The sequence below is a fragment of the Candoia aspera genome, chromosome 1 (genome assembly GCF_035149785.1).
Source record: "Candoia aspera isolate rCanAsp1 chromosome 1, rCanAsp1.hap2, whole genome shotgun sequence".
Taxonomy (NCBI): domain Eukaryota; kingdom Metazoa; phylum Chordata; class Lepidosauria; order Squamata; family Boidae; genus Candoia; species Candoia aspera.
In genome coordinates, this window is record NC_086153.1 from 50,814,557 (window position 1) to 50,838,325 (window position 23,769).

General features: G+C 39.1%; 1 protein-coding gene across 2 annotated transcripts; it reads left to right on the forward strand.

The window, feature by feature from the left end:
* On the forward strand, positions 1 to 23,769 carry LYPLAL1 (lysophospholipase like 1). 2 transcript variants are annotated; one of them, XM_063303697.1, is made up of 5 exons: positions 1 to 132; positions 3,056 to 3,155; positions 17,150 to 17,319; positions 22,155 to 22,270; positions 23,491 to 23,769. In XM_063303697.1, exons 1-5 carry the CDS (start codon positions 42 to 44, stop codon positions 23,713 to 23,715), a joined length of 702 nt encoding a protein of 233 aa, XP_063159767.1. In that variant the 5' UTR covers positions 1 to 41; the 3' UTR covers positions 23,716 to 23,769. The 2 variants fall into 2 exon arrangements, with proteins under 2 accessions (XP_063159767.1, XP_063159775.1); XM_063303705.1 differs by lacking the exon at positions 1 to 132 and adding an exon at positions 172 to 352.

The window sequence follows — 23,769 nt, forward strand, 5'->3', positions numbered from 1 at the left end:
GCGGCCCTCCTTTTCCCCTTTGGCCGGAGGAAGCGGCGGATATGGCTGCTCAGGCGGCGTTGCAGAAGAGCGTGGTAGCGGCGAGCCCCGCGGGGAGACACACGGCTTCTGTGATCTTTCTCCACGGCTCAGGTGGAGGCTCCCGATCCCCAGATGGTCTGCTGGGGGGCGACAACCGCGTGAACCTCTGGTCTAGCTTGCCGGGGCCTTTTCGCCGAAAGAGGTCACGCGCGCGCTAAGCCCCTAACGCGGTTCGGGTCGTTTTGGCTTACTGTGTGTGGAATGAAGCCAGCCCGCCTGGTTTGTTCAGTAAACCCATGGCTGAGCAAGTTGTGTGAACCCGCCCAGAGAGGTACCCGGGAAAGGAGAGGCTGCCCTGGAAGAATGATATCGCCCTGTTTCTCTTCCTTTCTTAAAAAGCTGCGTCCCAACTCCTGGTGCATTAGTTGCTCTGTGTGGGATAATTCTAACTGAATGCAACTACAGTTGCTTGTTATTAAATCCAGCGCAGTTGCAAATCTAATATCAGATTACTGCCTTTCCCTCACACCTAGGACAGTGGAAGCCCTGGTCAGACACATACAACATACTGCAGGGTTTTTGTGTTTTCCAAAGACTTTTTGTATCTGGGCCGGTTCACACAGATGCGCACCTTTCATTTTTCCGTCTCGCTTCTACACAGTATAGATCAGTATTTCTCAGCCTTGGCAACTTTAAGACTAAAGCTCTAAGAATTCTCCAACCAACCATGCTGACTGGGGAATTCTGGAAGTTGAAGTCCACACATCTTAAAGTTGCCAAGGTTGAGAAACACTGGTATAGATTAATGCAGTGCTTCCAAAACTTTTTCCTTCATTATCCAAAACCACTTATCAGAAAGTCCTTTTTACCCAATGTAGGTAAAAAGTCAATTTAATGGGTTCGTGTGTCGTTACCCAAAGAAAAACCACTTTTACCCAATTTTGGGTAATTTACCCCAGGTTGGGAAACACTGGATTAACATATGCAAAAAAATAAACCCCCAAACATTCATACAGTATGAGGCCCCTATTTGCATAGGCAGCTGTATAGATGCTCCCGTATTTGTGGCTTTCCTTTTACGAATTGTTAACAATCATGCAAATAGCAGTGGCTGCCCCAGGGTAAACAGCCTTAATTCACATTAAACATTTCTCCACATAGCAGAGTAGCTGAAAATAAGCACTAGTGTTAAGCTGTACAAAGAGCAATGCTTGTTGCTTGGAAAAATTGATTGATTTAAATTATGTTCCCCACAATCAAGGAGGCTCTTGGCGGTTGACTTTCCCCACAGCTAACATTCTTGTTGCTATGTTGAAGATAGCTGCCTGACTGATATGCTATAAGCCCCTACTGGAAAGTGACTGAGTCTTCACTAATAACAATATGGAATTGCTCCTCCTTTCATCCTCAACGATTTGGAGCACTGTTTTAAGTTTGTGTTTGCTACTCAAATATTGGAATGTTTCCCTTTTACAGTAAAAAGCAGCATCAGTAGTTTCTTTTTCCTTTAACAGAGCCAGACCTATCATAGTTAAGGTGAGCAGTTAGTAGAGTGGCATAATTTTTAAAAAGGCACACTTTTAGGGCTGCACTGTTTTAGGACTGGATCAGCCAAAGCAGAGGGTCCAAATTATGAGAAGTCGTAGTTTGTGATAATATTGGTCAAACCCTGATTCGTCTAGTTCTGTGTATCAGACATTAAGGATCAGAAACTGGAATGGAATCAGAAAAGAGCAATAAAGATGATCATGGGACTAGAAACCTATTTCCTGTGAGAAGAGACTGAGAGAACCTGATAAGTTTAGCCTTAAGGAAAGATGACTGGGGATTGAAATATAAAATAACTCTCACATAGTAGAAGGCCAAGATCAGTTGTCTATCACTCCAGAGTGGAAACCATAGAATTGTGGTCTTAATTGCAGGTAGGCAAATTCCAGTTAAACATTAAGGGAGAAATTCCAAACAGTAAGAACAGTTCGGTTGTGGAACCAACCAGCTCTCAGGGAGGTGGTATGTTCTTCATTGGATGCAGAGGCAAGAGAGCTGACAAGGACTTTATAGTTTGGATTCCTGCACTAAGTAGGGCAGGAGCATCTGCAGGGGAGATAAATTCCAAAGATGGCAGCTGTGACTGTACAATTGAAGCCTTGCCTCTTTTTTATGTGTATCTCACATTTAAAAAAACAGTGTGGCTGTCATCTTGACTTCTTTGACTCCCCCCACAAACACCCTTGGAGCAGAAGGTTAAATCCAGTAGCCTAAATGGCTTCTTCCATCTTAGTAATTTAATTTAATTAATTTGCTTTTATTCTATTTTTACTGCCAGAAGTTAAAAGTAACTTGTGAGATTTTCTGCCTTGGATGCTAAAATAACTTTGAGTACTATGCACTGTGACTTAGGTAGATGTGGGTTGTGATTGGTTGGTCTGATTCAGACAGCCTTCTTTGGCCTGCAAAATGCCCTGTCATTTGTGTAGCTTTGAATCCCAGGAGAGGAAACAACTGGAAGATGAAGAATGGGAGTGTTTGGCTCTTCCTCAGTGCCTAGCATCAAAACCCAGCAGGTGGTGGTCTCTGTGTTCTTCTTCCATCAGATCCAAAGGGGTTAGGAAAATTAATTGCAAGCTATTAACTAGTTTTTGTTTTCTTGCTCACTATGGTGAATCTTTGGTTGAAATCCTGTCTTCACTTGCCTGAAGTAAACCTTACAGAACTCTGGGAGCTGTGACTGTTGAATGCTCTAGTCGAGTATTCTTGGAAGTTAGTCTGATGAAGGGGTCAGATTGGCTTCCTTAACGGAGATAGGTGTATTTCTTGTTGACTTTTGAAAACCAGTTGCACTTAAGACTCAGTTTCTATAAGCAACCAGCTGCACCTTCTGTACTAAAGTGTACTAAAGTACTAACGCTGTACTAAAGTGAAGTTTGGGAAGAGAGAGTTGCGTGGACAAGATGAATTCAGAGGTTCATAAGACAGCTCATGTTGTGTATTGCATAGATGTCTAATTCAGCTGGTATCTTTCTGTATTATTCAGGTGATACTGGTCAAGGTGTAAGAGACTGGATCAAGCAGGTTTTGAAGCAAGATTTGTCTTTCCAACATATAAAAGTCATTTATCCAACAGCTCCTGCCAGGTACTGTGTTATCCATGTTCTTATCTCCAATTTTCAAAATCTAAAAAATGATATTGAAAACACATGTTGATGAAGATTCTCAGTCATCCAGGTAGAATTGTCTGTAGGTTGAGTTGCCATGATTCAACCTACAGACATACTGAAAAGGCAGTAGATAAGTTTTGTAAGGATTTGAAGTTTGGTACATGTTTCAGAAATCAGTATCCCTCTGACTTGCTCTTCCTTTCCTTAATAGGTGAAGGTACCTATAGAAACAAGAACAAGTCCAGTAGGGATACAGTTTGAACAGAACCCAATACAAAAGAGAGCCACTTTGGTCTAGTGGTTAAGGCAACGGGCTAGAAACCAGGAGACAGTGAGTTCTAGTCCCGCCTTAGGCATGAAAGCCAGCTGGGTGACCCTGGGCCAGTCGCTCTCTCTCTCAGCCCAACTCACCTCACAGGGTTGTTGTTTTGGGGGAAATAGGAGGAAGGAGTAATAGGTATGTTCTCCACCTTGAGTTATTTATAAAAATAATAAAGGGATAGAAAATAAATAAACAAACCAGTTGAACTGGGTGCATATCTGATGAAGATGAAGATCCAAGTCACAGATGTTCTAAGCTTATTTTAGAGAACTGCTTTTCCTTAGTTACTTACCAATGGTCACAGCCACTTTTATCTTGCATGGCAGAATATACAGAAGGCTTACTCGTTTTCTGAAGTATGATTGTCAGCCTACTCTTTTTAGTCCTTGTTGATTCTTAAAGTTTTCCTATCCTGCAATCATAATTCTCTTGCAAAGTGTCATCATTTTCTTCCCCTTAGGGATGAACTATCTTAAGTGTCTGTGTTCAGCTGCATGAACCTTGTCCCTTCAGCTGAGTGGCAAAGTAAGCCAAGGAATTACAGCTTGTAGTTGCAGCTGATCATGGAAACTCAAAAATGCCAGGCTATGAAACCATGGCTTAAATAAGGCTTATTGTTCCAGCTTGTTATAAAACTTAAAAATAAGGCTTATTGTCCCAGCTTGCATTGATCATAAGGTTGGATTAAATTTTGAAGATAGAAAGAGTGTTACACTTTTACACTTTGGTGTTGGAGAATGTTGAGGTTTTCCTACTAACAGATTAAGACTGCTATATGTGCCTAGTCATTTTGGCCGGGTGAAAAGGTTGCAAGTGATTATCTCCTCTCACGTGCTTCATGCAAATCACCTGGGGGGTGGGAGGAATCCTGCCCGGACTTGTTCTCACTTCTTCCTCTTTTTCTCTCTGCTGGAAATGTAGCTCAGCAAGGCTTGCTCCAAAGGGAGCTAAGTCCTTTAAATGTTTTGTTTTTGTTTTTGCTTTCTGTAAATAAATTATTTTTATAGAAATGCTTGGTGTGTGACTTTGTTGACCTCTCCTGGGCTAAAGGCTTTCCCAGCATCTGCCAACAGAGAAGACCTTTAAGAATACTATGGATAGCCAAAAAAAAATGTATAATCAAATCAACCCAGAACTCTTGCTCAAGGCAGTAATGACTAGGCTCAAATTATCATACTTCATACACACTATGCAAAGACTAATTCTCTAGACAAGGCTATAATGCTGGGAAAGGTAGAAGAAAAGAGAAGGAAGTGAGAAGCAGCAAGGTAGATGGGCTCAATTACAGAGGCAGTGCACCATTAGGAGACCTGAAGAACTAGACTGGGGACAAACTGTCCTGGAAAAAATCTCTCTCTCTGATTGCTAAGAGTGGACACTGATTTGATGGCACGTAATCAATCTATCAAATTAAACTTCAGCTGCCAGGTTAACTCTTCTGCATTTGTTTCTTGGTTTTTGCAGCAAAGTGTTTGTGCAATTTGATTTGAAACTGCAATAGATTTTGCAGGCTATTCTTCTCAACCTTCTTTTATTTGTGGTATGCAAATTAAAAGACCTGCTTTGCACATGACATTGGCAACTGGGCAGTAAATCACAGAATATTTTTATTTAATTAATCGATTGATTGATTGATTGATTGACTTCTATAACCGCTCATCTCAACAAGCGACTCGTATTACTATGCCTTCACCTTCCTGGGTATAATTCAGTAACAAGTTAAAACAGAACAGATAAGTATGGTTGCAAGTGTTTTGTAAATGGACAGAGAACAGATTTTGGCAGAAAATCATTTAAGTCGGTGTGTTTTCATGGATCAAGTTCTGTATCTGTGCCTGAAAGATCAAGTTTCAAACCTATATTCAAATGTAACAGACAATCTCAGCCTCATTCTCCAATTATAAAATGGATAGATAGGTAGAACTGTTACCACTGGAAGAAGTTAAGTTTTCCCTTCGATGATTTGTTTAGTAATTCTTGCATTAGTCTTTCAGGTGATTATGAAAATAATGAAGTAAGGATTGCAAGACCCTTAGTGTATCACTACAAAACTCATATATAGTGCAATTAAAATGATCTCAGGATTTTAGAGTATAAACAGCTACTTCAGTTGGCTTTCATCTAAGTGCTCTTCGATACAACTTCAAACATGAAGTGTCTAGGTGGTCACAACAGTCCTGGTAGGAAAGACAGCTGTTTCGTTGGAGTTTGATTGTATTCTGTGTGCATGTGCAAATTTCCATTAAAGCAGAGCAGTCCACCTCAACATGTCAGTTGGCAGCATCACAGTGGGGCACGATGCTTTCCTTTGGCACAGTCCCAGTTGGCTTTAGCAGTTGGAGTCCAGATCACTCTGTGAAGTGAAGCAATGCTATGCAGTTGAACGTTACTGGTGTCTCTACATAGGAATGAAAAGCTTGAGAGGCTTTACTATATTCCTACCAAGAAAACAACAAATGTTATTTGTTAGAGAAGCATTCAGAGCCACTGGAGGAAGAGCACAAATCTTGGTATTTCCTGGGTTTATCTGCAGTGGATTTGCTGTACTTACATTCCAGTTACTGGAGGAGAGCTGCCAAAGGCACTTCGTTCTTTCCCTTCTATTAAATATTCTCCATTCAAAGGCTTTAGAAAGGATGTTGGGAATGGCAATTCTAATCAGAGGAAGGATGGTATGAACAGAAATGCTGCTTCCGTCATAGTCAATGCTGCCTTCATTTGCTCTCAAAATCTTCAGACTTGATCTACTGCAAAACTAATTGGAATTACTGAAGTAAGTTTGATTCAGTCTTCCTGATGCCAAGAGGGTAAACCATCTCATTCTAAAATTTGCCTTATACCATCAAATCAACACTTAGCAGGCCAACTATAACATGATAATTTGTGAGAGGAAATATTTTTAGTGATAGGAGGCTGACTGGGTCTCTTAGAAGCGGTCTTAGACTTTTACTAAGTGCCACATACTTAGAAATTTAGTGTACTTTCAGCAACAGTGTTTGGCCAGCATGGTGAATCTGGCTGAAAAGCTCAGTTTTGATTAGAAGAACATTTGTTGTGAATCCTTCTGATAGAGCAGTGTTTTTCAAACTTGCCAACTTTAAGATATATGGACTCCCAACTCCCAGAATTCCCCAGCCAGCATGCTGCCTGGGGAATTCTGGAGGTTGAACTCCACGCATCTTAAAGTTGGCAGGTTTGAAAAACACTGAGATAGGGGATGCTTTTTCTCAAAGCTAGAAGTTAATATCCATCTGTGATTTCCAAAAATGGCTGCTTTCTATTTTATTTGATTGGTGAGCCTACTTACAACATACATTTTGCCTGCCTGCTGTCCCTCTTATGAATAGGGACATAATCCAAAGGCAGGGAGCCAGGGCATACCAAAATCAGCTCATCAAAACTGGACTATGCCATGCCAGCATTAATGGTGCTACAGTGGCAGCAGTGGCTTGGGAGCTGATCAAGGGAACAGATAAGGCTTTTTTTCTGCCTTTCTGAATTTAAAAATGAATCTTATTTCCAGTTTTAATTTAAAAAAGAAGAAAAAAGTGCTTCTTGATATCGTAAGTTCTGAAAAATGGCCAGTGTGATCTCAGGGATCTCATTTGTGTGATCTCAGGGATCTCAAACTGTGATGTTTGCCACCTTGTTTCATTTACTGAACTACGGAGGTTTCCTGTTCGGCCCGTATAGATCATAGCTGATCAATCTTGATAGGATACTGAGGTGAGGGTGACAAGCAAAGCCCATGGCTGCTATACCAGCTAGAAGTGAGACACTGCAGGATTTCGTAGAGGCACCTCAAAACAGTATCTCTTACTTTGTCTTTTACTTTGCTTTGTTGAGGTAAAACACCCCTTCAAAGATCTCTACAGACTTCTTTACTGTGGTCACATGGGGAGAGGTATTGGAGGATTTCATTTTAATGCCTGGGTGCAGAGCTTAGCTGCTTAATAACTACTGTATGTTCCTCTGTAACAGCATTTCCTGTACCCATTGTTTATGTCCTTTGAACAAGGGGAATGGTATACGGGAGGATAAACCATAGCTCAATTTGGTGTGCATTTTATATGAAAAAGGTCTCTGGTTCAAAATGGATCATGCTACTCCTGTTGCAGGATATTTTCTTCCATTTAAAACTGTATAGAGCCTCTGCCAGTCAGATTAAGTAGTACTGATTAGGCTAGAAGTCAGCATTCAGTTATTCTAATAGGGGTGCAATAAAGTTTCTCATGAGCTCCTGCATGCTGTAGTGAATAGCATCTGACAACTGTGCTTAAAAAAAGGGGAAAAATCCTTGGATCGTGGTAGAGAACAGAGGAGGTACTCGTTTTAGTAACAGACAGTTCTGTTCTTGGAGTTCCTGTTACAATCGGACTGCCAGTGGTCATGCCTATTAAAGCACTGGGAGGGAGGGAGGATTTGAGGGTTAGGTTCATCATTCATTTCCCTCCACTGTTCTCCAGTCTGTCAGTGTTAGAGTGTTTTGTGCATTAGCTTGTGACCAAGTGAAGCAACTGATTCATTTCATGAAAAAGAACGGTATGTTAGCCCCTTCCTTTGTGCTCACTGGCGAATGCAAAAGATAAGCTTAAGGGATGTATTTTCCAAGGGCCAGTTTCTAGAAGATTCATATTTGTGGCCAAGTAATAATCTTGCAAAGATTAGGTAATCTATTGGTTAAGGATTGGGTAGAAAACCTGCTTCCTGTTTGCATAGGTCATTTAATTATTTACAATGCAGAAAAAACAACTGATTCAGCTTTCCCTTAGGATATATAATTTCATCTTTTAATTCCCTTAGTCCTTGATTATTGTGATTAAATGTGTTGCAACTTTGGTTAGAGTTTTAAAAATAGCATCTGCTGCCACGTCTTCCAAAATGCTTTTTCTCCCTTTTGAGCAGGCATGGCTGCAACTTTAAATACTGTTACAGCTGCTAGTGGAGCAACTTAAACATTTGTTTTCTGTTGAATGCCTAAATCAGGAGAGAATATTTCTTATATTTCTCTTAAATAGAAAGTGATAGTTTAAATTGGCATTGTAGCAGCTAACGTGTTCAAGTTAAAATTATGTTGTCCCAACTTTCTGAAATAACTATACTGTATCTTGTTATGCTTCACTAAATCTAGGTCAAGGAATCTTTATGTTATGCAGCATTTCCTTCTCACAATCCATCCCATTGTAAATCCAAACTGAACCTAGCAATACATGGACTCTACATGCACCCTTTTCCATTGCGGGCAGATAACATACGCAGTTTTTATTGTATGTTTTGTGAAGAATGTTGATCTCTTTCCATTTAAGAAAATATTTATGGAGCCCTGGAAAATGGCTTTGTAGAATAGTGCAGACTTTTTTGTTTTGTAAGCTTTCAGTGCAGATTTTTTTTCCTGAGTTCCTTGTAGCAGTTCTCTCCCCTTTGGCTATGGTACAGAATCATCAGTCAGTTTGGCACTATTTTAAATAGATTGGCAGATACTTGATCCACAAAATCCTTGTTGATAGCAGTGGAGATGAATCAATAGAATTGTATTGGGAGACTTGCTATGGACAGCTCTCACAAATACCTCCAGAAGATTCCTACCCTTTTTCACCAGCTTTAACTATGGTCACATGTTTCTGATGTTCTAAACACACAGTATTTTTGTTTACATGTACAAAGCAATCTAATGAAAATCCAATCAAAAGCTGGAATTTCATTAGATATTCAAATTGAAGTAGTCCCTAAATGTCGCTCTTTTTGTACAGAGTTCATTTTTTCCATTCTAAATAAAGTTATAGTTGGTAATTTTAAATATTAGTATTGTATTCCAAATCTCCTTTTTTTAGAAATGTAGCTCTCTAGGTATCTGCTTTTTAATGTTCCCTGAAGTTAACAGAAGTTGAAGGAGCTATAATCTCCCCATTTTATGTTGGCTTTCTCCAGCCACAAAATTTCTTAATAGTTCTATTGTAGTGGTTGTTTTTTTCTCACTTAAATGTCTTTGATTCATACTGAAAAAGACAAACATGATCAGACCCAGTTAGTATATGAATGGGAAATCACTGGAAGTTCCAGATTTGGAGACTTAGCCTAGAAAATAAAGAATAACCTGTAAAAGGCAATAGTAAATCATTTTGGTATTATTGCAAAGAAAATAACCTGGATATGTCTGTGTAGCCATCATGTTCCAAGACTGACTTGGAGACCTTCTATATTCTTTTTTTTACCTTGTTTATGCTATTCTTCAGTTTAATCTCACGTTAGACTGTTTTATTTTGTTTTCTGGAATAATAGTGTGACTTTTGTAAACTGCTTTGGGCTTTTTTAATGAAAGGAATATAAAAACATTTTTAGAAGTGAGCTAACTTTTGGAAGTCTATAGAGTTTGCATTTAAAGTTTGCATGGATCTTTAGGGCCTCAACATGTGGAGCTCTGATTTAGAGATATCTAACGCTTGTTAGTCTTTGAACCTCTGCACAGTATGCAGCTGATACAGGGATCAGGGTGGACTTAATATAAATAAATCTTTTTTTTTTTTTAAATGAATAGTTCTTATTAACCCATGGTCAAAGATACATAAAAAATGAACAGTCATCAAAGATAAAGAAAAAACAATGTCATACAACAAGTAAGCAATTTAAATAGTGATTTGAATTGTTCATCAAGAAGACCCAGCATAATTATTTAAATCATAATTTATTCAGTAGTCAGAAGTTTCTAAACTCATCATTTCCAGGAAAAATGCATTCTTGCTATATAAAATAACCTGAATATACATTCTTCAGGATTCATTTCTTTATTATAGACTGTACATAACCATGCAAAGTAATTATTTGGAAGTTTTTCAGAATAATTTTAATCAAAAAAGCAGAATGTTGATCTTAATATCAAACATGTAGATATATACTGGTAAAGTTATTAGGCACTGAATGAACCCCAGTTCAATTAACTGTGCTAGATGTTTGACAAGTATGTTTGGCATTGATACATCCTTCACCACCTTTTAATTGTGCTAACCATCTTGTTTGCTCTGGCTAGCTTTCTTCAACAAGCGATAAAAATGGATTGAACATAAAAGAAGCAAATGCATTTTGAAGTAACACTTCTACAATTTCTTAAAATAAAAAAAAATAGTTTCAACTAATTCTGCACAAGAAACTTTCATAATTATATTCAGTTCCCTCTAAATTTCTGCACGGCAGCAACATGGTGGGGGGAGTCAAAACCGGCAAGATAGCAGTCATGAAAGAGCAATCAAAGGAACCCTCCCCCCCTTTGTGTATGTATAAATATAACATGGGAGAGTTAATTTGATTCCCCATGCTTTTTTCAGAGTGGTTTCTGCACAACAGTTAATGTGAAAGGAGGATTATCTGTGCAAAGTCATGTTCTAAGCTTTTGAAATTATTTTGGCAGCTTGCTACAGCTTTACCGCAGCTATTTATTAAAATTCAGCGCTATGTGTAGTTCTTCATGTATCAATTGTTCCTTTAGTAAGAAGATTCTCTGTTTTTTATTGTTCCACCAACACGTATGACAGAATCATTGTACATATTGTTCCATTCACCAAGTCTCAAGGTAACAGTATTCTCTTCTAGAAAATTATTGCTTACTTCTTTTATTATACATTTGATCCAACCATTTCCCTGCAGTATCTGTTGTGCTTGATCAACTGTTGCCTGGTTGAACTTACTGCATCATGTCAACAAAGAAAATGTTTTTAGACATATGCAGAGTTGTATAAACAAACCAAACAATTTTTTCATTGCCTGCTTCTTCCTCTCACCTGGTTATGCCCCTGACTCTATGGTGTACTTCTTTTGGTGGGGAGCTGGATAGGGGAATTGTTGTTGTTTATTCGTTTAGTCGCTTCTGACTCTTCATGACTTCATGGACCAGCCCACGCCAGAGCTTCCTGTCGGTCGTCAACACCCCCAGCTCCCCCAGGGACGAGTCCGTCACCTCTAGAATATCATCCATCCACCTTGCCCTTGATCGGCCCCTCTTCCTTTTGCCCTCCACTCTCCCTAGCATCAGCACCTTCTCCAGGGTGTCCTGTCTTCTCATTATGTGGCCAAAGTACTTCAGTTTTGCCTTGAATATCATTCCCTCAAGTGAGCAGTCTGGCTTTATTTCCTGGAGGATGGACTGGTTGGATCTTCTTGCAGTCCAAGGCATTCTCAGAATTTTTCTCCAACACCACAGGTCCAAAGCATCGATCTTCCTTCTCTCAGCCTTCCTTATGGTCCAGCTCTCGCAGCCATATGTTACTACGGGGAACACCATTGCTTTAACTGTGCGGACCTTTGTTGTCAGTGTGATGTCTCTGCTCTTAACTATTTTATCAAGATTTGTCATTGCTCTCCTCCCAAGGATTAAACATCTTCTGATTTCCTGGCTGCAGTCAGCGTCTGCAGTAATCTTTGTGCCTAGAAATACAAAGTCTGTCACTGCCTCTACATTTTCTCCCACTATTTGCCAGTTATCAATCAAGCTGGTTGCCATAATCTTGGTTTTTCTGAGGTTTAGCTGCAAGCCAGCTTTTGCACTTTCTTCTTTCATCTTCATCATAAGGCTGCTCAGTTCCTCTTTGCTTTCAGCCATCAAAGTGGTATCATCTGCATATCTGAGATTGTTAATGTTTCTTCCAGTGATTTTAACTCCAGCCTTGGATTCCACAAGCCCAGCATGTCGCATGATGTGTCCTGCGTACAAGTTGAATAGGTAGGGTGAGAGTATACAGCCCTGCCGTACTCCTTTCCCAATCTTAAACCAGTCCATTGTTCCGTGGTCTGTTCTTACTGTTGCTATTTGGTTGTTATACAGATTCTTCAGGAGGTAGACAAGATGACTTGGTATCCCATACCGCTAAGAACTTGCCACAATTTGTTATGGTCCACACAGTCAAAGGTTTTAGAATAGTCAATAAAACAGAAATAGATGTTTTTCTGAAACTCCCTGGCTTTTTCCATTATCCAGCGGATATTGGCAATTTGGTCCCTAGTTCCTCTGCCTTTTCTAAACCCAGCTTATACATCTGGCAATTCTCGCTCCATGAATTGCTGAAGTCTACCTTGCAGGATCGTGAGCATTACCTTACTGGCATGTGAAATGAGTGCCACTGTTTGATAGTTTGAACATTCTTTAGTGTTTCCCTTTTTTGGTATGGGGATATAAGTTGATTTTTTCCAATCTGATGGCCATTCTTGTGTTTTCCAAATTTGCTGGCATATAGCATGCATTACCTTGACAGCATCATCTTGCAAGATTTTGAACAGTTCAGCTGGAATGTCATCGTCTCCTGCTGCCTTGTTATTAGCAATGCTTCTCAAGGCCCATTCAACCTCACTGTCTGGCTCTAGCTCACTGACCACACCGTCAAAGCTATCCCCGATATTGTTATCCTTCCTATACAGGTCTTCCGTATATTTTTGCCACCTTTTCTTGATCTCTTCTTCTTCTGTTAGGTGCTTGCCATCTTTGTTTTTGATCATACCCATTTTGGCCTGGAATTTACCTCCGATGTTTCTAATTTTCTGAAAGAGGTCTCTTGTCCTTCCTATTCTATTGTCTTCTTCCACTTCCACGCATTGCTTGTTTAAAAATAATTCCTTATCTCTTCTGGCTAACCTCTGGAATTTTGCATTAAATTGGGCATATCTCCCCCTATCACTGTTGCCTTTTGCTTTCCTTCTTTCTTGGGCTACTTCTAGTATCTCAGCAGACAGCCATTTTGCCTTCTTGGTTTTCTCTTTCTTTGGGATGTATTTTGTTGCTGCCTCCTGAACAATGTTGTGAACTTCTCTCCATAGTTCTTCCGGGACCCTGTCTACTAAGTCCAGTCCCTTAAATCTATCCTTCACCTCCACTGCATATTCCTTAGGAATATTAGTGAGCTCATATCTAGCTGATCTGTGGGTCTTCCCTAATCTCTTGAGTGTGATCCTAAATTGTGCAAGAAGAAGTTCATGATCTGAACTACAGTCAGCTCCAGGTCTTGTTTTTACCAACTGTATAGATGTCTGCCACCTTTGGCTGCAAAGGATGTAGTCAATCCGATTTCGGTGTTGTCCATCTGGTGAAGTCCATGTATAAAGCCGTCTCTTAGGTTGTTGGAAGAGAGTGTTTGTTATGCAGAGTGAGTTGTCTTGGCAGAATTCTATCAGCCTATGTCCTGCTTCATTTTGTTCTCCCAGGCCATGCTTACCTGTAATTCCAGGTGTCATTTGACTGCCCACCTTAGCATTCCAGTCTCCCGTGATGAAAATAACATCTCTTTTAGGCGTGTTGTCCAGTAGATGCTGCAGATCCTCATAGAACTGCTCTACTTCAGCTTCTTCAGCATCTGTGGTTGGGGAGCATATTTGGATCACTGTGATGTTAGATGGCTTGCCCTGAATTCGAATTGAGATCATTCTATTGTTTTTTGGATTGTATCCAAGCACTGCTTTAGCCACTTTACTATTAATTATGAAGGCTACTCCATTTCTTCTGTGGTCCTCTTGTCCACAGTAGTAGATCTGGTGGTCATTTGATGTGAAGTGGCCCATTCCAGTCCATTTCAGTTCACTGACGCCCAAATTGTCTATCTTTAATCTTGACATCTCATCAATAACCACATCCCATTTGCCCTGGCTCATAGATCTTACATTCCAGGTTCCAATGGTGTGTTGATCCTTAGAACATCGGATTTGCTGTTCACCACCAGCACCGTCGGCCGCTAGCCATCCGTTCGGCTTTGAGCTAGCTGCATCATCGCGTCTGGGGCTAGTTGAACTCATCCTCTGTTCCTCCCCAGGAGCATTTTGACCATCTTCCGACCTGGGGGTCTCATCTTCCGATGGTATACCGACATATCTCTGGTTGTACTGATCCATTGAGTTTTCACGGCAAGAATACTGGGGTGGGTTGCCATTACCTTCCCCAGGGATCGCATTTAGTCTGACCTCTCTGTCATGACCTTCCCGTCTTGGGTGGCCCTTCACGGTTTAGCTCATGGCATCATTGAGGTGCTCAAGCTCCAGCACCATGACAAGGTAACGATCCTTTGCTGAAGATAGGGGAATTAGTCAATGATATACTAGGTCTTTCTGTCATACATTACATGGTTAGAACTTTTTTATCAGAGACTTCTGAATACCATTACATCAGTAACACTGATGTTGAAGGAGGTGCAGGTAAACAGCATCAGAATCTCATTTTGAGGAATGATGCATCAAAAAAACAAGTCAGTGGTGATAGTCTGTCTAATGCTTGTTTAGCATTACTGAATGCATGCATTGACAAAAGTGGAACAGTAAAAGGAATATCTGTTTCCCATTAAACTACCATCATGTGATAACAGTTGTATTTTTGTTCATTTATAAGAATGCTGGTAGTAACTTCAAAAGCTGATCTATAAGTTATGTCCAGATCAAATAGTCCTTAAGAATAAAAGAGAATGATGCTATACAAAAATTCCCTAATCTGAAGATCGGGCCTATTCAAACATGCCTCCTGTGTCTGAAAAGTAGGAACTGTTCTCAAAATGGTGCTTCAGTTGGGCAACCTGGTCTTAAGTTTCTTCACTGCACCATTTACATTTTGCACACAAATAAAATAACTTTATTAATATTCCCCAGAGTGGTCTCTTTTAGGGCCTGCTTCATTTTAAAGGCTTTAATTAATGGCTCTCCCTTCTATCTTATTCCTCGAATCTTCAGAACTGCAGGTGTGGGTTCTGCTCATGTTTTGTTTGACTTCTGATTTCACCTGTCTAGCTATATCCAGACTCCTTGCCCAGATGTACTTATGTTCACAATTATGAATTTATGGATTATGAAGAAGTGTTAAAACCATTGTTGTATTAGGCAAAGATTTTCTTTATTTAGAAAATTGAGTACATTTTGAGGTTTGGGGAGAAAGGCTGTCTTGCAGTATTGAATATAGTGCCTGAGAAACATTATTGCACAGCCAGAGGCTCAGATTCAGGAAAATAATTAAGCATATACATCCATCTTCAGTGGATAGAATCTAAAAGGATAAGAGCTAGCCAAGTGGTTAAATCTCCTGTGTTGAAACTGAGGACACTTAAAACTTTGCTTAGCTTTGTTGGATTATGTTCATGGAATTAAAAGAAACTTCAAGGCAGCATTTATTAAAACAAAGAAGCTGAGCTGCAGAAAATGTTTTTTTTTTTAAACATGCATATGTGCAGCTTATTCTTCAGAGTGGCAATTGGTACCCATGCCAACCCTGAGTGCCAGTGAACTAGGAGCCAAGAGCCATCAGGAGCTAGTACCAGTGGACTGATCTACACCAAACTGAGTATCAGGAAGAAAAAAACAAGCTTCTCATTCTAATGTAGAAGGAATGGCATCATTCCTATAGACACACATCTACCTAGATTTACTGCTAGTAGTTTGACAAGAAAAACTGTTAACTTAAAAAGACCAGTGTATTGTGCATTGTTCAGACTGCCGCCCCCCCTTACTTCCCATTAACATTATTCTTCAGAGTGTATCATCCCTTATCTGACATACGTTTATTTTCCTACTAAACTGGATTGACAGTCCTGGGACCAAGGGCTAGATTCCAGAGCTTCATTTTGCAAGAAATGGAATTACACATTCTTCTTTCTGACAGGTTCTTTTTTTAAGGGATTAGTACCCTCGTCCTAAACAGCCTTTTATTTTTAAAAATCTGCATTCCATAAAAACATCGTTTTGTTCAAAGTGATGGGGTTGTCTTCTATTAATGGATATAGTCTAGAATGGGTATAAGCTGTGTGATGAATCTCTGGGTACAGTGTTGTCTTTTTTAAGGCTTAGGAAATCTTTGTTAATGCATTTAATATTGGTTGATGATGTTGAAACTGTTACATTGATAACTGAAGAATCTCAATAATTTAAGAGAATTAATATGACTACACTATTCTGTAATCAAGTGTTTCTTTAATTTTGAATGGGAGTGTTTATTTTGGTTCTCTATAATTACTAATTAAAACAACATGCTTTATAGTATCAGAAACCTATGTCTTGTCAGATTTTTTGCTGAACTCTTAGTTGCCCCAGTTATGGCCAGTAGTGAGGAACACTGGGAGTTGTAGCTCAGCAACATCTGTAGTTCAACAACAGCTGCTGTCTTCCGACATTACCTTTATATTCTTGTTTTCTCTCACAACCACCTTGTAGGATAAGTTGCTGTGAGTTGTATGATATAAATAGTAAAGCAAGGCCGATTGGGGGCAGGGGGAACTACTCTCTGAGTTTAAAGTTAAAGGTCTGTTGCTTTACCTAGGGGCCTGAGTAGTTGATCTAAATATAGCCTTTTCTGGTCTTTATTTTTTAATCATGCATGTAGGCTGTGCTAAGAGAACATCTAAGGCAAAGACACACAACCAACTTTAGGAGGGTTAATGTCAAACATAAGAAAGATTAGGTCCCTGCATATGAACAGCCTGTTTGCTCTTAATGTTCTATAGACTTATATAGTCTTTTTTTTAAGGGTCAGGCCTTGTTTAAACAAACATCTGCTGTTTCATGTAGTTTTGTCTTACCTCCATGGTTGAATGGCAGTTTTACACACCACAGTCTCCCTGGTACAAATGGAATGATCCTAAAACACACAAACTTTTGTATGAAGATTTTGTGCTCATGCATTTCTCATCCATCTTTCTTCCAGACCATATACACCAATGAGGGGGTCTTTGTCCAATGTCTGGTTTGACAGATACAAGATCTCTAACGATTGCCCAGAACATACTGAAACCATTGATGTGATGTGTCAAGCACTTAAAGGTTTGATTGATGATGAAGTTAAAAATGGCATCAGGAAAAACAGGATACTCTTGGGTAAGATCTATAAGGAGAAATATATAACATTTATAAGAGAACTCATCCTGCAAGCCTAAAAATGTGAATGGCTATGGAAGTTTCAACAGCCAAAGAGCTTGTAAGTCTTTAGCTAGAATTTTCACTAATGGTTTTTAAGTATTAATTATTATTAGAAATAACCTATATTCTAACTAGAGTTGGTGACCTTGGATTTCTGTTGCAGAGGAAACATTATTGACTTAATTTGGAGAGAAACGATGGCATAGAAAACTAACACTTCAACACCTCTGTGCACTAACATAGTAATGACTGGGACAGTATTCTCCAGGGAGGAGTTGTTGCTGTTTTGAAAACTCTCTTACATTGTACAAATCTCCATTGGAAATAGAGATTGCCTAAGAATGCAACTGATTTATTAAGATACCTTAAGTGTTTTCTAAGCCCTTAAGAAAACAACATCTTATCTGCCTGAAGGCTTATAGTCTAGTAGACACGATACAAGATGAAAAATGGAAGGGAGAGCCAAAACATGCAGATTTTCTTTGTCCCATTAATGCTACCTTTCCCACCCTGGTGTCCTCCAGATTTGTTAGATTACAAATCTCACCATTACTAGATAACACATCGTGCTGTGGATGATGTATCCTGCAGTCCAACACAGTTGAAGGATGCTGAGTTAGAAAATTCCTGCTTAATCCTTAGCCAGGTGGATTAGTAACTAAGACAGATAGTTCTAGGATAGGAGCAGCTAAATTTTGTTCTGTCCTAGGCAATGTGCTGGACAGGCTCTATTGCCAAGTGTTGCTGTGCTTCAGAAAGGTATCATAATCGTCTTCTTCCATAATTTTGACAATGTTGTTTAGGAAAATGTTCTTATTTAGCTTTTCAGTTAATTTTATGCCTATACAAAGATTGCATTGATAAGACTGCTTTACTTTGTCCAAAAGTTAAACTGGGTGCAAGGAAAACATATGCCCCACTGGTGAACTTGGAAATAAAAAAGTACTGATTTTCACACGTGCTAATTTCCAGTTTCTTTGGAGTTCTTTAAATGACAGGTTTGTTTACTGCACCTCAGTTGCTTTACTAAATAGTAAATGAATTAGTACCTTTGCAAAAACAAACTGCTTAGTTCTTTAGCTTTATTTCAGTTATACTGACCACCAGGAGGCACCGCATAACCAGTTACATCCTTTTTGGGACTCTTCAGACACAGATAACCAGATGTTACAGTAGTAGTAACTTTATTGATCAGTCAAATGACCATATCAGAAAGTTGGGCATCAGCCACTATAAGATATAAAATATAAAATATGATACCATAAAAGAGCTAAAATACAGTAAAATTAGCTAAAATATACTATGGTGAGATAAAATACGATAAAATACAGTAGGGTAATAGCGATAAAATTGTAAGATAAAAATGCAAGGTGTAATAAAACAAGTAATAAAATACAGAAACAATATGAGTTTAAGTGAATTCATCACCTTTACATGCCACCCCAGTGTGTGCTATAAATTGCGTTCTCAGTTGGACAGCCCTAACTATAAACTTAACAGTTCTATTGACCACATATGTATTTGTGCCCTGGAGGAAGTAACATAGTCTTTTGTTACAGTCCCAGTATGTGGTTCTGCCAAGTGATGTCTGAAAGTACTGAGCCCTTGCTGGGGCATATAATTGGCAGTTAAATAGGACATGTGCAATGTCTTCTACTTCAGGTGCTCCACAAACACATGCCCTCTCAAGGTAAGGCACTTGGTGGAATCGTCCGTATTTGACCATAGAATCTAGCTGCTCAAATCTTGCTCTAGTAAGAGCTATCCTATGGTATTGAGTCAGACCCATTGTCAGGTATTTTTCTATTTGAAAGGACAGTTTATTCTTGGCCAGCCATTTTGACGACCTATTGTGTGCACGTGACTCAATGTCTGTTTGGGCATTAACATCCAAGACTCTTTGTTTGAATATTGCCTTGGCCTGGTCTCTGGCTGAAAGTAAGTATTGTGATGAAAAGCCGAGGAATGTGATAGTTTGGAGGAGTTGATTGATCCATGTGGTGGGTTGAGGTGTGCCCATCTGTTCTTCAAGGCACATTTTTGGTAGTCTATCATGTTCCATTGGGAGAATCCACCACCAGTAGTTGAGAACTTTGGTTACTGATAGACTGTAAATGGAATGGGTGCCTGTTTCAGCTCTTACTGCTGCTGCAGGTGTATTCCTTTCGGTCCCCAGAATGGTTCTTAAAAAGTGTGCTTGATTTTGTTCAAGTAAGGAGGCCTTTGATAGGCCCCACAATTTGGCACCATATGTTAGCACGGGTACAACTTTTGCGTTGTGGATCTTCAGGTGTTACAGGTAGTCCTCACTTACCATTGGTAATTGGGACCAGGAACTACATCACTAAGAGATGCGGGTCATAAGGCGCAACATCACATGACCGTGCTGACTTAGGATGGCAGTTCCAGCAGTCCCAGTTGCCATTGTTAGGTGTATCCCATGCAGTTGCAGCATCCTGTGGTCATGTGATTGCCATTTGTGACCTCCTGCTGGCTTCCCCATTGACTTTGCTTGTCAAAGCAAAGCAGGACACTGCAATGTCATAATTGTGAGCCGATGGACTAAACAACTTGGTTCCCACAAATGTACTGTTCATTTATATAATTATTTCCAAAATCTTGTAGCAAAAGTCCATTATTCCAAGTTTGTTTGGTCCCTTAATTTGTTTATAGCTTTCTTAATTCAGATTATTAAGCTTTTTGCCTTTTATTTCTAATTTTTAAGTTCTTTAGCTTATAGTTATAGTTAATTGTTCTTTTATTCAAGAACGAAGGTAAATTCACCAGGTGACTTTTCAAACTTGTTCTGAAGATCTAAAACCTTGTACTAAGTCTATTGAAATGATATTCCCACATGTTCTGTTAATCCAATTTCTTGTAGATTTTGAATGGTAACCAGTATATTTGGAATGCTGATATTAATAGATGGTTGAAAATACCTGTGAGCCAATGGAAGGAATAAATGTTCTGAAAATGAATATTACCCAAATGATTAATATCTTAAGAGGGATATCTAAGTTAATTTGGCTTAGTTATTTTAAACAAAGTGATGTTAATGACTAAACCTTTGATAGGGGAGGTGGGGATTTTTCCTATTCTTTAGTTACATCACTGAACATAACTTGTTAACCTTTGAATTGACCTTGATTATATACTATTATGGGCTTATATATGGGAGAACTAATATCAAGCAGCTTAGAAACCTTGCCAAACTAAGAGTTTGGCAAAGTCTTCCACCTTTGAAGACAAACACATTTGGACAATACTGAGTAAAAAACTAACATTTGATCCCTGTTCTTGTAAGAAATGGAAAGATTTAGAATAATCCTTACTTAAACATTTTCTTTAACATATGGACTGAAAATGGGATAATCAGCTTACTATTAATCAGCTTACTATTAATGAGATTTTAAAAACTTTTAAAAGGTTACAGTATGAATAAAATTTGCCAAAAACACCTGAATGGCAGTAGATTCAATTAAAGCATTTGTGGTCCTCTTTGTTTGGACCAGCTGCACTAGCTATCTCAGAAAACCATGTAGTTTTGAATATATTAGTTCTGTAAAAGCTAAACCTAGAATTTCTCAGTTGATATGCTCTTAAATGATGTCATTGGTCAAGCTCTTGCCTGTTGTATATTTTGTTACTCTGGTAAAATGCTTCATCCAGCTTCATTATTGTAACATACATTTTATTTTATAGATTTCATTTTAGATATTGAAAGTTGGCTAAAATTTCCCTTGACTGCAATGTGTTTTCTGTATTACGAATAAGAAAAGAATATGCAGGGCTAGTGTTTCTCAGGTCTTCAGGACGTTCATTAGAAACTGTAGAATTATGATTCATAGTTTTCCTCTCCAAAGCTGAATTTCCATGATTAGGCATTTGGTTTTCCCTGAATTCAGGAGCCACATGAAAGCTCCATATGTTCACCCCACAGAAAGTGACTGTCTTCCCAGGCACTGCTAGTGAATATACGTAGGTTGTTTTGCCAATTAAGAAGTAGCATATGCTGAGAGCGAGCGGGAGGGGAGGGGATTAAATCATTAACAAGTAAGCAGAGACTTTTCAATGTGCCCTCTTTTGCCTCTGTCTTAGAAACTTCAAAAGTGGATTTAATTTTGTATACACAAAAAATTCCTCAGTAGATCTTCTGGGTGAAGAACCTATTGCAGAGTTAGAACTCCATAAATCATAAAAGGAGTCACAGCAGAAGCAGCATCAAGGGAGCAGAAGGGGGAAAGAATCTGAGAACTGGCTCCCCTTTTGTTCAGTGTGCTATTTTGAAAAATAATTTTTTATGTATCCATGTGTAGGTGTGAATTATTAGCGCATTAGAATATAAATGCCTGCAGTGGAGAAATCCCTCTATCCATGTATATCAATGGAAGATTCTTACTTTCCTGACCCCCACCCCCCCTTAATGTTAAGATCCTCCATGAATAGGGGAAGCTCGTGTTGCAGACAGGGGGATGGCAACAAGAAGAGGGTAGGACCTCATTTCCCTTGAAGCAAGCAGCAGCAGTTTTGGTTGCCTCCTGCTTGCTTCTCAGCCATTTGCTTGCATTATTTGCATCTCCTTGCCATTGCTTATTTTTCTGTGCCCTCATGATCAGGGAATCCAAGATTCTCTTCTCACTAGTAATTATTTTAAGGGGGGGAAAAAAAGCTCTTGTTTAAAAATATACAATATATTCAGTACATTTGTTTGGAAAGAGAAGAAAACAGTCCTGAAATGTTCTGAATATTTGAAGTTTTAATCCCCTTTTCTTCTCTTGAAAATATATCCACAGGTGGTTTTTCAATGGGTGGAGGCATGGCATTGCATTTGGCTTACAGACATCACCAAGAGGTGGCTGGAGTGTTTGCTCTTTCAAGTTTCCTCAATAAGAATTCAGCTGTTTACCAGGTAGATGCTCACTAACTTCAGAAAAATCCCCAGCTGTGTACCTATAACTTGTGTTCATAAAATTATTCCCAGAACTGGCAAATCAACAGACTGTAAAATTCATTATGAAGTAGCTATATTTATTTCATCTACTGTGATTTGTTTTTGTTCGTTGGGTCTTCTTTTACCTTGGGTGCAAGATACAAATCAAATAAATAATTGGGGGAGTATGTGGAGATTTATCTGTAAGACCTGAACCTTGCACAAGAAGCCCACCACACTTTTCATCCTGTAAACCTTGTAGATTGTCCAAATATGGATTGGCTAGTGCTATATTTTTCTATGGAATCCAAATGACTTAAAGAAAAAAAAGTTTTTTAAAATCATATAAGCGTGTAAAAATTTTCCTTGGTTACATGACTTCTTTGCTTCCTTCTCTATCCCATAATCTTTGACCAATTAAGTTAAGAACAGGAACAGAGGCTTCCATAGTAGTAAGTCAGCCACAATTAAATGATGGTCATAATCCTGTGCGATGTAGTAGAGGAGGGACAGAAGGGTTCTTTCCATTAATGGAGTTATATATTCTAGTTTCTTCCACAGTATGTTTTTCTTCAGCAGATATTTGGTGAGAAGATGTAGCTCAGAGGCAAAGTGAATGCAGCTGAAGCCTTGTCTTTGTTTCTGGACATTTCCAATTGAAACATTTCAAGGAACAGAGCCTAGTAAATTGCTTTGCCTAGTTCTTTGAAAACTCATTAGCACTACTGACTCAAACACTCATAGTTTCATACAGTGTGAGAGATAATAGGGACTTGCTAGCTGAGTGTATGTCTCTGTCACATACTTGTCCTGTCCCCTTGTCCCTGTGTGTTGGAAAACGAGTTTGTAGTAAGGAGCCTGCTGCAGTTTTGTCGAGTCCTTGCCTGATGCAGAACTTTGATTGTGCAGGATGAACATTGCATAGAGAACTTGTATGTAAATAGGAGGCCCTCCAGTGCAGACCTTTGTCCTACATGTGGAAAATGTTAGGAATGGAGGTGGCAGGGCCAGGTCGTACACTTCTGCTCATACCATTTTCATTGCATGAAACTTCGTATACTCTCTCATTGCCCAACTGTCTGCCCTTTAAATGGGGGAGATAATGAATTCAGGTATCAGTCTGGACATCCGTTTTCCTTTTGTTAACAATGTACTTGATTTAAGATTGTTAACATGGCAGATGTCTCTTCTGCCACTAGGCACTGGAGAAGGAGGAAAGAGAACTTCCAGAGTTGTTTCAGTGTCATGGAACTGCTGATGAACTGGTTCTGTATTCTTGGGGAGAAGAAACCAACAAGATGTTGAAAGCTCTTGGAGTAACAAGTACATTCCTGAGTCTGCCAAACCTTTATCATGAACTGAGCAAAAGTGAACTGGAAAAACTGCGATCTTGGATTTTGAGAAAATTGCCCGAAGAGCCTTGATTAAAGAACAATAATGGGAAATGCCATAATAAAGCAAATTAGGATTATCTCTTA

What these genes read in the sequence shown, in the direction of transcription:
- LYPLAL1 (XM_063303697.1), top strand. Translation starts at nt 42, where the DNA reads ATGGCTGCTCAGGCGGCGTTGCAGAAGAGCGTGGTAGCGGCGAGCCCC. An exon ending in GAAAAACAGGATACTCTTGG is followed by an intron (nt 17,320 to 22,154) that starts GTAAGATCTATA and finishes ATATATCCACAG; the next exon opens with GTGGTTTTTCAATGGGTGGA. An exon ending in AGAATTCAGCTGTTTACCAG is followed by an intron (nt 22,271 to 23,490) that starts GTAGATGCTCAC and finishes TTCTGCCACTAG; the next exon opens with GCACTGGAGAAGGAGGAAAG.